The 13,938-nt window shown below is 34.7% G+C and overlaps 1 protein-coding gene across 1 annotated transcript; it reads left to right on the plus strand.

Annotated features, from left to right (window-relative positions):
* Positions 1-7,540: 7,540 nt before the first annotated feature.
* On the plus strand, positions 7,541-10,161 carry LOC141619402 (uncharacterized). Its single transcript, XM_074436418.1, has 5 exons — positions 7,541-8,193; positions 8,270-8,486; positions 8,562-8,798; positions 8,891-9,091; positions 9,361-10,161. The coding sequence occupies exons 1-5, from the start codon at positions 7,541-7,543 to the stop codon at positions 10,159-10,161; spliced, it is 2,109 nt and encodes a 702-aa protein (XP_074292519.1).
* Positions 10,162-13,938: the final 3,777 nt, after the last annotated feature.

The following is a 13,938-nucleotide window of genomic DNA, read 5'->3' on the forward strand; positions in this document are numbered from 1 at the left end:
AAAAAAAGTGAAAAAGAAAGATGATGAAAATGATGAAAAAATGAGAATGAAAAGAAAGAAAGAAAAAAACAGGGAATGAAAAAGCATGAAATGAAAAAAAGAAGCATGAATTGAAATGATAAAAAAAAAAAAAAAAAAAAAAAAAAAAAAAACAAGAAGAGGTGAGAAACTTTCATACATTATTCATATACTTTGGAGAGTTTTCTTATGATTAAAATTGTAAACTTGGGTTAGAATTGGGATTGAGCATCCTTGCATTTGATTGTTGCTAGCTTGACATTAGCTCCATAATCCATAATTCATTTGTTCCACCTTCTTACCCATTATATATTGCCTTCTTCCTACCCATTTGGCTTCTTTATCATGCTTGCATATGATTGCTTTTGCTTACTAGTTTTGATTGATTACCATATTAGATTGCGGGCACATTGTTATCAATCGAGGATAGTTAAGTGATCATTCACATAATTGTCCTTTCACATAAAAAAGAGTTTGAGTGCACCGTGAGAGTCCATAAGTCGAAAGATCATACAAGAGCTTAAAGGTTCATTTCAAGTTTTCCATGCTACGCCGTCATGTAAATCTCATCCATGTTCTTACATTATTCCATCGCCCATGTTGTTTCGGGTTTTAAAATCATTATGCTTAGCTTGTTTGGGATATTGCATTTGATGGGATATGGTTTCTTGCTTGGGGACAAGCATGGGCTTAGCTTGGGGGAGTTTAATAGGTCCAAATTATATACATTTTTACCCCAATATTTAGCTCCATTTTATATGTATTATGCACTAACTCTAGTGCTAATGAGCTAATATTTGCTTTCTAGTTCTATTTGTATGTTTTGTAGATAGATAAGCTTTTAGGAGCTTAATTCTACAACATTTGCAAGTACTAGAAGCATGAGCTAAGTACCTATACTAAGGAAGAGAATGGACCAACATGGAAGATGTGCATGGACTAACAATGCCAAAATGATGGACCAAAATGTAGATGTGAAACAAATACAAATGCAAAATGAAGCCCACATTACAAGTCCACAAAATTCTACATAATATGCTCAACTTGGGATGCTCTTAGGATTCTCATGGGATGATAAATTGAGTGTTTAAGTTAAGCTTAAATATGAGATTAATGGCTCACATTGGATCCCCTTGGCAATTACTCAAGAATTGAAGGAAAATTAAGAGTGTGCTTAGGATGCCATTTTAGGTTCCTCTACAAATTTTACTCCCTTATTTCTTATATAAGGGGTGCTAATCCTACACACTACACACCATTTCACATACACAATTTCTCATAATTCTCTCTAAGTTTAGTAGTTAGATTAGTTTAGTTATTAGCTTAGCTTAGTTTAGATTTACTTTATGTTATAAACATTTCAATACAATTTCCATTCAAGTTATATTCCAAAGTTTCATTTCAAGTTATTTCATTACAAGCATTGTTCTTCCAATTCTAGTTCATTTCCATATTGCAAGGTAATTTCTATTTCCATTTCCATTATGTTTATCATTTCATTTGTCATTAGTTTAGTTAGCATTTTTCATCATGTTTGAGTAGTTACATTTGTCTAAGGAGTAAGGGAAACCATGCATGACTAAGTAAATTATAAATGTTAAAATGAGGCTAAGTTAAATTGATAAATTGTTTCTATCACATGTTTGCATCATCACGTTTAATCTATGTTTAAAGGCCTTATTCATTAATTAAGTTTGTTCATTCATTCTAAAAGTCGAGAGGCACGGAATTGAATTAGACTAAGCATGTGTAGTAGGACGACCTAGTCATGGACGAGAGTTTCTCTAGGACCCGGTCTATGGTTGACACTAATATCGTAAGGTCGGTGTCTTTAAGCCTAAACATTTATCGTAAAATCAACTTCCTAACTTGACATGAGCATTTACATAATTAGCATGTGTGACCCGACCTCCCTAGACATTTTCTTTATTATTGTTTTATCATTACATCAAACCAAACCAATAAATCAACCGTTAACCTACCGAGATAAAAGTTCAATCCATAACAACTAATTAACCACTCCCGTCTCTTTGTGGTTCGACCCCTACGTACTACATTCATTTGTTTTGCTAGGGTATAAATATTATCTTTGCATAGGTGTGCGATAGCCTATCAGTTGCGATTTGTAAAACTCATGCAAGATGATTTTTAAAATCCAACTATAAAATCCAAATTTAATGAGGCGTTGTTGTTGCGTGCAAAACCCTTTGCCACCAACCAAGCTAAATAAACATCTTTATGTTTATGCTTACTTCGGACTTTTGCGGAGTTAAAACTAGATAAAGCATCTTAATAAGTTACAGGCTTGTTACTCACAAAAATAACATGACTCTTGTCCACTTTAGATTTCGAAGAAATAATTACTGATTTTGACCAAGAAGGAACATATTCCTACGTATTATTCTTAGTTTGTGGCTCTTGAACATTTTCTCCCACTTTGTCTTTAAGAAATACTCCTCATTTCTTTAATAGATATCATCACGAGCCACAAACCCTTTGTTCTCGTGATCATGTAGGAAGAGAGAGCACATGTATACTATCGAAACAAGTTACAACTTAGGTGTCTGGCCTAACCATATCTTATATGAATTGTACTTGATTGCTTTAACTATATTCTGTTTTAGTGGAAAAAATGCTAGACAAATTTACAACAGAAACTATCTCCAATTTTATAGTAAAGATTCAATCATATTGTATAGGATTTTTTGTAACTTTATAATACACCTTATCTTGATAGGGTGTGATTATAAAACTGATCTTGTGATATCATATAACACTCCTTTTGGTGCAAATAAAAGTCTTCACTTTATTGTTCCCTATATAAACAAAGTGCTAATACTTTGGTTTTTAAACATTCATTGAACTTATTCAAAGAATTTCTCTTCTTACCTCATTACGTGGATACCAAGTATCTACCTAGTTCGTTGGTAAAAGAGATGAAGAAGTAATAACCTTCTCTGATTGAAATTTTATTCGACCATACACTTCAAAGTGTAATTAAGGCGAATATCTTGCTCTATTCATAATCCTTTTCAAGGAAAAATCATGAATTATCTTGCTTTGAATACAATATTCGTACATACCAAGAGATTCCCAATCAAATGGTTTGGGACACTAGTCAAAACTAGTTTCTAAATGCGATTTTCAATCAAGAATTGAGAAATGATTGGGCTCACCAACTTGAGTCTTGTAAACATGACATTTATTTCTAGTTTGAATATAATTACCATGATTTGTATGGTCTCACCATAAACTTAACCGTGGTATATTAGGGCACAACGCTTGTTTTAATTGCATAATAGGGAAACCCTTCGTGTTTTATGCAAAACTTGAATTATATTCTTATTTAAAATTAGTGTACATCATAACAATTATTTAGGTACATTTCTAAATACAAAAATAAAATGAGTACACTACAACATTCATATGTTCATGGATGAAATGACAACTACCCTAGTTCCATTCATGCAAATTTCTAAACTTGTTTTTTGCTAGTCGTCACACGAAAATGCCAAAAACCACAAATTTGTATCAAATACTCATGACGTGGTGATTGGTAATAATGCAATGTCAATGTCATAGATATTCAAAAAGGAATATGTTGGAGTCACACGACCAACTTCCTTGATCTTTACCTATTGGGGTTTGTATCTATTTTAGTGTCTAACGCCTTCTCTTTCGTGCCTAGTTCTATCCTAATAATTAAGATAAGTACTTACTTCTTATTGCTCCCACTTACTTCAAGAATTTCTACTTGATGAAGACTTATCTTCATATAAATTCCTAGTTAATCCTTCACAAGTATGAACTCTATCGTGGTATTTGGTCAATCAAAATTTCTAACAAATCAATTTACCAATTTAACATTGTCATATTCTTAACAACTTAAGTGCTTGATGACAAGTGTTTAGGTTGAGCAATAAGACTTTTGAACCATGGATGCATAGAAGATATAATCAAAACATATTTTGACTAATCTTTTTTTTTTTTTTGACTAATCATTACCCGTAGTCATATTTCTTCACGAGAAATCATACATAGGTATGTTAGGAATTTTAAGATGCTAATCTTATCTGACATAGGAAAACTCCTATGGAGTTATATGGAATAGAACGATTCCTATGGAGCTAGTCCACAAATCTCTGATACGGTTCATTTTTAGAAAGAGATTCTTTGTCGTTAGCAATAGTGGTTTAGCGGAGACTTGTGTTATAATCGAATGATATCGCATATGAGTAGGAGTAATGAAATAGAACAACATTAAAAAACTACGAAATAGTGGGAAAATACAACATTCATCGTTATAATACTTGTAAATATTAATACAAGTATAACATTTATATTGTGACCTCTACCCAACTATAATAAATGATTTCGAGATCCAAAATTCATATTAACTTGGATGTGAGCCTACGGGCCCTCTACATCTTTACTAATATAATTTGGTGGGTTAACCCTCTTAACCGATTCTATAATTAGAACTCTCGGTCGATGATGTTACATTAAATTCATCTTTAGCCCGAACCTATTGCGGCTACGGTCGCAAAATACCTTCGTTGAGATCAACCAAATTATCGAAGTGTAATAACTACTTATCACCCCACTTACCCAACGTCAATAGAAGCACCCCGAAAAATCGTATTTTACCCCTTATGAAATGGAGATTCATGGGCTCCTACTATTTGGTATGGCTAAGTCTCAATATTTTAAAAGTAAAGGTCTTGTCAATTTATTATCTATCAATTTTAAGTGAGCTAAAAATCGAATAATCAATAATTATAATTGACACGGTCGAAGACTCGATATGATATGCATGTGTTGTTATGGCGATTTGGCAATGCATGCAACATATTAAAAGAAATGCAAAGAAAATAATAATTTCCTAGTGTGGCCTTCCTAAAATAGAAAATCTAATATTCTATTTACAAATTCGGAAACCAACTCCTTTGGCCCCTTGAACTTCATGTGACACGCCTCCCAAGGAAAACACCAACTTGACCGGAACTCCTTTCCGAATGGCTCCGTCTTTAGGAAACTCCGGAATTACAAAATAATAATAAATATACATGGCTATTCCTATTATACATTTGTAATAAAAATTTAAATCTATTAAATTACAAAACGGTGATGCGAAATCACATAAAAATTACAACCAAATCGATATTCCCTTTCATTACGGGTAATACCGATTAAAACTAAGGCCATACTAAGATAAATTACATAATTCAAAATTACATAAATAAAATATGTTATTCATTAATGAAAAATGCAGCATTATTATATGATCTAACATGCCAAATTAATGTGCCAAATCGCCCTATTTAAACCTTATATCGTATATAATCCGGTTTTATGGAAATGCGTGATAATAACTTATTAAAATCACAAATCAATCAAATAAACCCGAGGACATTTGAAGGGATGAGAGAGAAAGTTAGAAAGAGAAAGCTCTAGGTATTTCGTTGTTTTCATAGATTTCTGCAATGGCTAGATCTAGAAAATCACAAAAAAATACAAAAAAATTCACAAAAAAAGTCAGCTAGTAAACAAATATTGATTGAGGAAGAATTACTGGAAGATCATGATGAAGAATCCATTTCCCTAACATCTAAGAATCCGGCAAGAAGCTTATTACCTTATGATTTGGAACTGGATTTGGACGATGCTCCAGAGGAATTGGATGATAAAGTTGATGCGGAGATAAGTCAGAATGCTGATGGATCGTGGAAAGAGGTGATGACGCGAAGTTTTAAAAAGAGATTGCAGAAACACGACTCCCCGGCAAACCCTAAGGTAATGGTCCAATTATCTGTTGAGGATGTTGAACCTGAGATACAGTTTTAGAAAACTTCGGTTTACTGCTATATTTTAGGTGCTAATCCACCATGGAATGTTGTTAATGGATTCATTAGGAGGGTTTGAAGTCGTTTTGATGTTGATAAAGTGTCTTTTTTGCCAAACGGTATTTTTCTGGTTCGATTCAAGTCTGAGGCTATGCAAAAACAGGCTCTTAATGCAGGTCAACTAATGTTTGATAACAAACCTGTCATAATCCATTAATGGACTCCGGAAACTGAACTGATTAAGCATAAGGTTTCTGAAGTGCCTATATGGGTCAAATTGGTAGGGCTTGACTTGAAATTCTGGGGACCTAATGCTTTGAAGAAGATAAGTAGTTACATTGGGGAGTTTATTAGATGTGATGAGCCTACTCAGCAGAAGACTCTGTTGAATTTTGCCAAAATTCTCCTTAATGTTAAGATGGATCAGCAGTTCCCTGATACTATTGAGTTTATGGATGAGAAAGAAAAAATTCAGAAGGTTAGGGTGGAGTATGATTGGTTACCCATTCTTTGCACATCCTGTAAAGGCATGGGGCATCTTACAGGGGACTGTAGGAAGGCTCAGGCAAAGCCTACTGTGCCTGTGAAACAAGTCCCTAAGCAAGTTTGGAGACCTGTGAACAAGGCAAAAGGTGGACCTGTACCTGCACCTCATATTCCCAAGGCTAAGACTGTGACCCCTCCACCTAAAGTGCCACCTCGGGTTACTGTCACCCCTAAAGAAACTGTGTATCCCATGACCCCTGCCAAAATTTTGTCAAGGATGAATACACAAGTGTTCTCAGGCAATGGTGGCCCTGGTAAGCACACCTTCATGGATACTTTCAATAGTGCTTTACAAAAATCTGTTCAGTTGGCTAATGGTGGATTTAATGGAAGGAAGGTTTTAGGTGGAACAGTGGTTGAGGAAGGTTCTTGCTCTAGAATTGATAATGGATAATATTGGATTTTGGAATATTAGGGGTCTGAATAGCCTTAATAAACAAAAAGAAATAAAATGGTTTCTCCATTCTAATAAAATTGGGCTATTTGGATTGATTGAAACTAGAGTTAAAAGTAATAATTGGATTAGGGTTAGGAATAATATTTGCTCGAGTTGGGCAATTTGCACCAATAATGGACATCATAAAGGAGGTAGGGTATGGTTAATTTGGAATCCTGCTTATTTTGAAGTTGATATTGTGGATATTACAAGCCAGACTATCCATAGTTCTGTGTGGGATAAGGCAAATGATAGGAGATACTGGTTGACTATTGTGTATGGGTTTAACAAGTCTGCATTAAGAAGGGTTCTTTGGAAGAAGTTGACTGAGTATGTTGGCATTAGTTCTAGAGCTTGGGCTATAGGGGGAGATTTTAATAATGTTCTTTCTGATCATGAGAGGATTGGCTCGGATGTATCTTTGGCAGAGATCCAACCTTTTTAAGATTGCCTTGATATTTGTCAAGTTAAGGACATTCATGCCATTGGCTCCTTTTTCACTTGGAATAACAAGCAAGAGGTGGCTACTAAAGTCTATAGTTGAATTAATAGGTTTCTGGTTAATGATGAGTGGCTTCATTTGTTCCCTGATGCTTATGCTAATTTTTTGCCTGAAGGGATTTTTGACCACTGCCCGTGTGTGGTCTAGTTTAATGAACAGCTGCAGAGGAAAAAGGGGTCTTTTAAATATTTTAACATGTGGTCCTTGCACCCAGAATTTGAGAAAGTTATCAGAGAGCACTGGGAGGTATCTATTACAGGCACTTTGATGTTTCAACTTACCTCTAAATTGAAAATGCTCAAATACAAACTAAAGATGTTGAATAGGGATTCTTTTAATGATATTGAGAACAATACAGCTATTGTGCTCATGGCTCTTCATCAAGTGCAAAAGGAACTTAGAGTTCAACCTATGCATGCTAGTTTGATTGATACTGAAAGAGCTTTGTCCAAGGACTATGCTCTTATGATGGAGGCTAAACATCAATTTTTAGCTCAAAAAGATAAGGCAGAGTGGGTAGATGATGGTGATGATAATACAGCATATTTCCATGTCAGTATAAGAGCTCACAGGAATAGGAGTAAAGTTGTGCAAATCAATGATATGAATGGGAATTGTGACACTTCTGCATACGGGATTAATGAGGCTTTTGAAAACTACTTTAAATATATTTTGGGCACTCATAAGAATGTCACCTCTATTCATATCCCTACTGTACAGAAAGAAAATGTGCTCACTGATGAATTAAGGCAAAAGCTCCTCAAACCTGTTAATGGGGAGGAAATCAGAAGGGCTATGTTCTCTATTCCAGGGACCAAGGCCCCTGGCCCTGATGGATACAACATCCAGTTTTTTAAGGACACTTTGGGATGTCACAGGGCCTAGTGTTGTTGATGTTGTTATGGATTTCTTTGCTCATGGCAGATTGTTAAAACAGATCAATAATACTATTCTCACCTTGATTCCTAAAGTTGAGTTGCCTCAATCTGTGGCTCAGTTTCGCCCTATAGCTTGCTGCAATACTGACTACAAGTGTATTGCTAAGTTTATGTGTAATAGATTGAGTGAGGCGCTGCCTTCAATCATAAGCCCTAATCAAAGTGCTTTTGTTAAAGGTAGAGACATAGTTGAAAATATATTGGTGTGCCAAGATTTGGTGAAACTTTATGGTAGGAAAGCTTGCTCTCCTAGGGTTATGTTTAAAGTGGACTTGTAGAAAGCTTATGATAGCATAGAGTGGAGATTTTTAGAGGAGATGCTTTGTGCTTTAGGATTCCCTTCTCAATTCACTAAGCTGATTATGGAATGTGTGACAACCCCATCTTTCTCTATTGCCTTAAATGGTGAAAATTTTGGGTTTTTCAAAGCTCGAAGAGGGATTAGACAAGGTGATCTTATGTCTTCTTTACTGTTTACCATTTGCATGGAGTATTTGAGTAGAATTCTTTGTGAGGTTCGGGAGTATGATGGCTTCAAATTTTATCCCTTGTGCAAACCTTTAAAACTTACTCGCCTTTGTTTTGCGGATGACCTTTTAATGTTTAGCAAAAAGGTGATGTGAAGTCTGTTGGGATTTTATTGAGAGCTTTTGAGACTTTCTCTTGTGCTTCTGGTTTGTGTATGAACAAAGGGAAGTCTTGTCTGTATAGTAATGGAATGGACAGAGGAGAGGTGGCAGGGATTTGTGAGCTAGCTGGTGTTACTAAAGGAAAGCTTCCATTTAGATATCTGGGAGTTCCCATGGCTGTTAAGCGTCTTACAGCCTTGGAGTGTGCTTAACTTGTTAATAGAGTAGTTGAGAGAATTCGAGCACTGGGCACCAGAAAATTGTCCTATGCTGGTCGTCTGGTACTTGTCAAATATGTGCTTGGGTCTTTACATTGTTACTGGGCCAGGATTTTATTTTACCTACCAGCATTTTAAGGAAGGTTGAAGCCTTATGCAGGAGCTTCTTATAGCAGGGAAAGGAGGTAGCTCACTCTCCCCCTGTAATATCTTGGGATACTTGCTGTCAGACTCAGAAGTTAGGTGGCTTGGGTGTTGTTGATTTGAGAAGGTGGAATGTGGCTGCGCTTGGTAAATATATATGGTGGATTGCACATAAAGAGGATCACCTTTGGGTGAAATGGATCCATGCTATTTATATGAAAAATGCTGCTTGGTTCTCTTATGCTCCCAAAATTACAGCTAGTTGGTCTTGGAGGAAGATCTGTGGAGTGAAGGATAAACTCAAACAGGGTTATGTGGGCTCTTGGTGGTTGAAGCGGGGTAACCCCTACACAATCCAGCAAGGTTACTCTTGGCTAGGAGGTGTTGTTGGTCAACAAGTCCCATGGTATCACTTTGTCTGGAATAGGTATAGTTTACCTAAACATTGTTTTATGGGATGGGTTGCTGTACAGGGGCGTTTATTGACGAAAGATAGGTTGATGAAGATGCACATATGCTATGATTCTGAATGTGTGCTTTGTGGAGATGATGGTGAAGACCATTCTCATCTATTCTTTAGATGTGCTTTCAGCAGATTGTGTCTGCATTTGCTGAACACCATGCTGCATATTCAGGTACCTGTGACTGAGTATGTGGAATGGTGGACTCGTAAAAGATTTAAAAGCTTGCTAAGGAAGAAGATTATTGCAGCGTGTTTACAGGGTCTGATCTATCACATTTGGGATGCAAGGAATAGATGCAGGATTGAGAATAGGGTCCCTCGGCCAGAGATGATTGTCAAATTAGTTAAAGGGGATATTGAGATGAGACTGCAGAGAATGTGCAAAGGTAGAGAGCATGATAGTTATAGACAATGGATTCGTTAGAATCATTTGTATAGCTTTCCTTCTAGTTGATTAAAACGGTTTTGATGTAATTGGTTGGTTCATTGGTTTTAATATTACTTACATTTTACCAAAAAAAAAAATCACAAATCAATACTTAAATCAAATTTAAGCCCAAGTTAATTATCCTAACTCTCTTAGGACTCAAAAATTAGTCTTTACTCAATTTTTGACAATAATTAAACTTGGTTTTGTATAATTGCTTATTAAACTTCTTTTAGTCATAACAATTATGAAATAATTCCCAATAAGTCATAAAAATTTGGAAAAAATCGAAATCGCATTTTTGAAAATACTGGAATATTACCAAGATTCCAAAAACTCAATAAAATTTGCCCACAAAATATTTATAATTTATTTCATTAATAAATCATATAAATCATAACTTTTACCATTTAATCCAAATTAAACATAAAAATTATGGAAAAATCAAAATCAAAATTTTGAACATTCTTAAATCATTTCCAGAACTTGGAAATGGAAAAATTTCAACTAAAAATTTTGAATTTATTTTTATGACTAATAAAGTTGCCCTTTTATCGATTTTATCACATAAAAATCAATAAAAATACCAAATGAATCAAAATTAATTATGCAACTTTAGATCTGATGTTAATATCAAATATAATACATTACGGAAAAATTTCATTCCATAAAATTCATTTTAGCAATTTTTGCTAAAAAATAGTCACTATTTATATCATTTTAACCATTAAAATTATAAATCATGCATAATAAATCACATTTAACTTAAATTTTACATAAAATCTGTAAAATATGCATGTGACATCATATTAAAATCTGTAAAATATGCATGTGACATCATATTAAGTTACATCTAACTCGGAAAAACCAAACCGATTATGCATGCAACACCAAAGCTCTGATACCAATTGTTAGATTCATATACCCTTATTAGACTCTTCTAATGGTGATCTAAATAACTTGTTGATTTAGAACTAGTGGATCTAGTTGCATGCATAACAAAATAAAAGAGATAAGGAGAAAAACAATGTTCCTTACAATGTTAAATGGTTCGAAATGGGCACAAGTAAGGTCTCCTACCTTCACTTGTTCTTGAGCTATAAATAATAGGATGATCCTCCCAAGTTTCAAGCTAGAAACTCTCCTTTCAATTGCACCTAAGACATTCCCATAACACTAATTCATTTTCCAACTAGGTATTATGAATTAGTAACCTTAAATTTGGATCTAATATAATTTTATTACTACTATAGTAATATTTGGTATTATTAGATCTAGAACAATATTTTTGAGCTTCTAAAACCATTTTTAGAGTGAGAAGAAAAAGGATACACAAGACAATTTTTTGGTATAAAAATTGGTTGAATGAAAAATAAGAGCCAAGCTCTTATTGTAGAAGGGGGGACCGGTTTTGGAGGTCAAAGAAGGCCAATGCATGGCCTTTACTTTTCCTTTTGTTCTTCACAAGAAAATAGGTGTAAGGCTACTTAGTATTAGGTTATCATTGTGTCTCTATTTAACAATTAAATAAAAAACACCCACTAACACATAAGTCCCTCCATTTTTTCGGTCATTATAGATAAAATGGACTTCCATTTTATTTTGTCAATTTGTCATTTGTCACACAATATGTTACATGTAGCATGTAACATGTTATTAATTAATTTAATGCATATTTATCAAATAAATATCAATATATACATTAATTAAATTACATATAACAAATTGTCTAGTAATTCTTGATCACATAGATAAAATGGGTCATATAATTATAATTCACAACATTTTGCAATTATAATTAATCAATCATTCTTAATTTAATTGTTTTACAAACAACAACGAATTTTAGTAATAAAATCTTTTAATTACTAAAATAAATCTTATTTAATCAAATTATAATAAGATATCAATATTCTCTCTCACAAAAGAATTGTTCAATTTAAGCAATTGATCAACCTTGTATCGATATATAATTAATCAACTTATCTATTAAGGGAATTTTCCTATATAGGTGTGACCTTAAGGGATCAACTGATCACCACCGTCAAACGACAGTAATGTCAAACTCTAGTTAGCTAATCATTACCGATTAATATTGATCAGTTGACTATATAATGAATCATCCCTTACGTATTCTTATTATGAGATTTAATTATGATGTTTAATTATGTGATCGCACTATTGTTGAGGACGCTTACTCCAACAGTGCATCCCTGGGTGAGTGGAGTCATCATCGGGAATGGCTTCACGCCCTTGATATGCCCCTTGTGGTTCCCGTCACAAAGGGTGCAGCAGGAGCTAGGGGTAGGGGTCACTCAATTTTTGTAAGCCAAGAACATGCCAAAGGATGGTGCCAGACAATCCCTCAATTGAATGCACTTACCTCAATCAAAATCAGCTCAGGGGACATGAAATACTCCCAATCAACATCAGATTTCCAGACCAAACGTCAGATGGCCATTATTTCACTAAAATTCATGTTCTTTATATGGTTAGAATCTTGAGAGAGCCTATTTTCCAATAGAGTTGGAATCAAGAGGATCTAATGTATGGTTTTTTCAGAATCAAGCTTCAAAGACTGTCATGCTTCGAATGCAACTCATTTCTGAAAATGACCTATTAGTGTTCAAAAATTGATATCTCAAGGTTCACTCACAATTTTTGGTAGATTCTTTTTGAAGATGAAAGCTATCTCCTCTAGCTTTCATTTGAGCTATCACTCATATTTTTAGTCCACCTGAGTAAGGAGATACAATTTTTCTAAATCATCACTGAAAACAGAACAGCTACTGAACTGCCATTTCTTACTTGATCTTAATCAAAATTCTATATCTCAAGTTTTATGGCATTGCTTAAGATGACTGCAGTTGGAGAAGGAAGTTGACTCATCTAGCTACCACCTGGTGTAAGGAGACACCCTAGTTTATAATGAGCAGCAAATGGTGGCCTCTGAAAGAAGTGCCTTGTTCCTGAGTGCACTGCATTGGCCTGTCTTGGATCCAATGGCCTGCAACCTTAAGGGAACTGACCAACTAAGGGCTCCATCCTATTTGCATCAACATGAAGGTCCTAAGCTACAGGAAGAGTCCAGGAGAAGCTCTTAGATAAAGCTCCTAAGGTCAGCTGACTGAACTCATAAATTCAGGGTCCAGGATCAGAGAAACAATCAGTCTTGTTCTTGTTATCTAAAATTAATCTCCTTTATTAAATGAGGGTCCCAGGCACTAACTCATGCTGTTAAGGGGTCTAGGACGTCCCAATCAAGCCTAGAAACAATAATCAAGAAGGCCAAACACAAGCCCCAAAGGACCAAAAATGTGTTTGCCATTTCAGGAAAGGGACAAGAATGCTTTATTTTGCTTTTCTGAAATTTCCAGCAGTCTGTTTTTCATCAGCTTTACTTGTTCTTATTAGGAGATTTTCTGAATACTTGGCAACTACTTTTGTAAGACTTTTGAGCCCTTAGATGTTACTTTAATTTCAACGGTAGAGATTAACTATAAAGCTCTATATAAGGAGCCTCATATCCATTGTACAAAGCAGACTTTTGATGAACGAAAAATTAAACCTTGAGAATTCTCTCAACTTTCAAACTTGTGCATTGCTGTAGTTTGAGTCCAGGCCTGTTAACTAACTTGTGCTTTGCTGTAGTTAGTTGAATAAAGTCTGTTGGCATAATTGAGTCAATCATGTGCCCTGCTGTGGATTCATTCAGTTGTGTTGCTTTCAAGTTTGAGTCTTAATCCTGTGTCTTACTGTGGATTTGAGTCTTAA

Source organism: Silene latifolia, chromosome X (genome assembly GCF_048544455.1).
Source record: "Silene latifolia isolate original U9 population chromosome X, ASM4854445v1, whole genome shotgun sequence".
Classification (NCBI taxonomy): Eukaryota; Viridiplantae; Streptophyta; class Magnoliopsida; order Caryophyllales; family Caryophyllaceae; genus Silene; species Silene latifolia.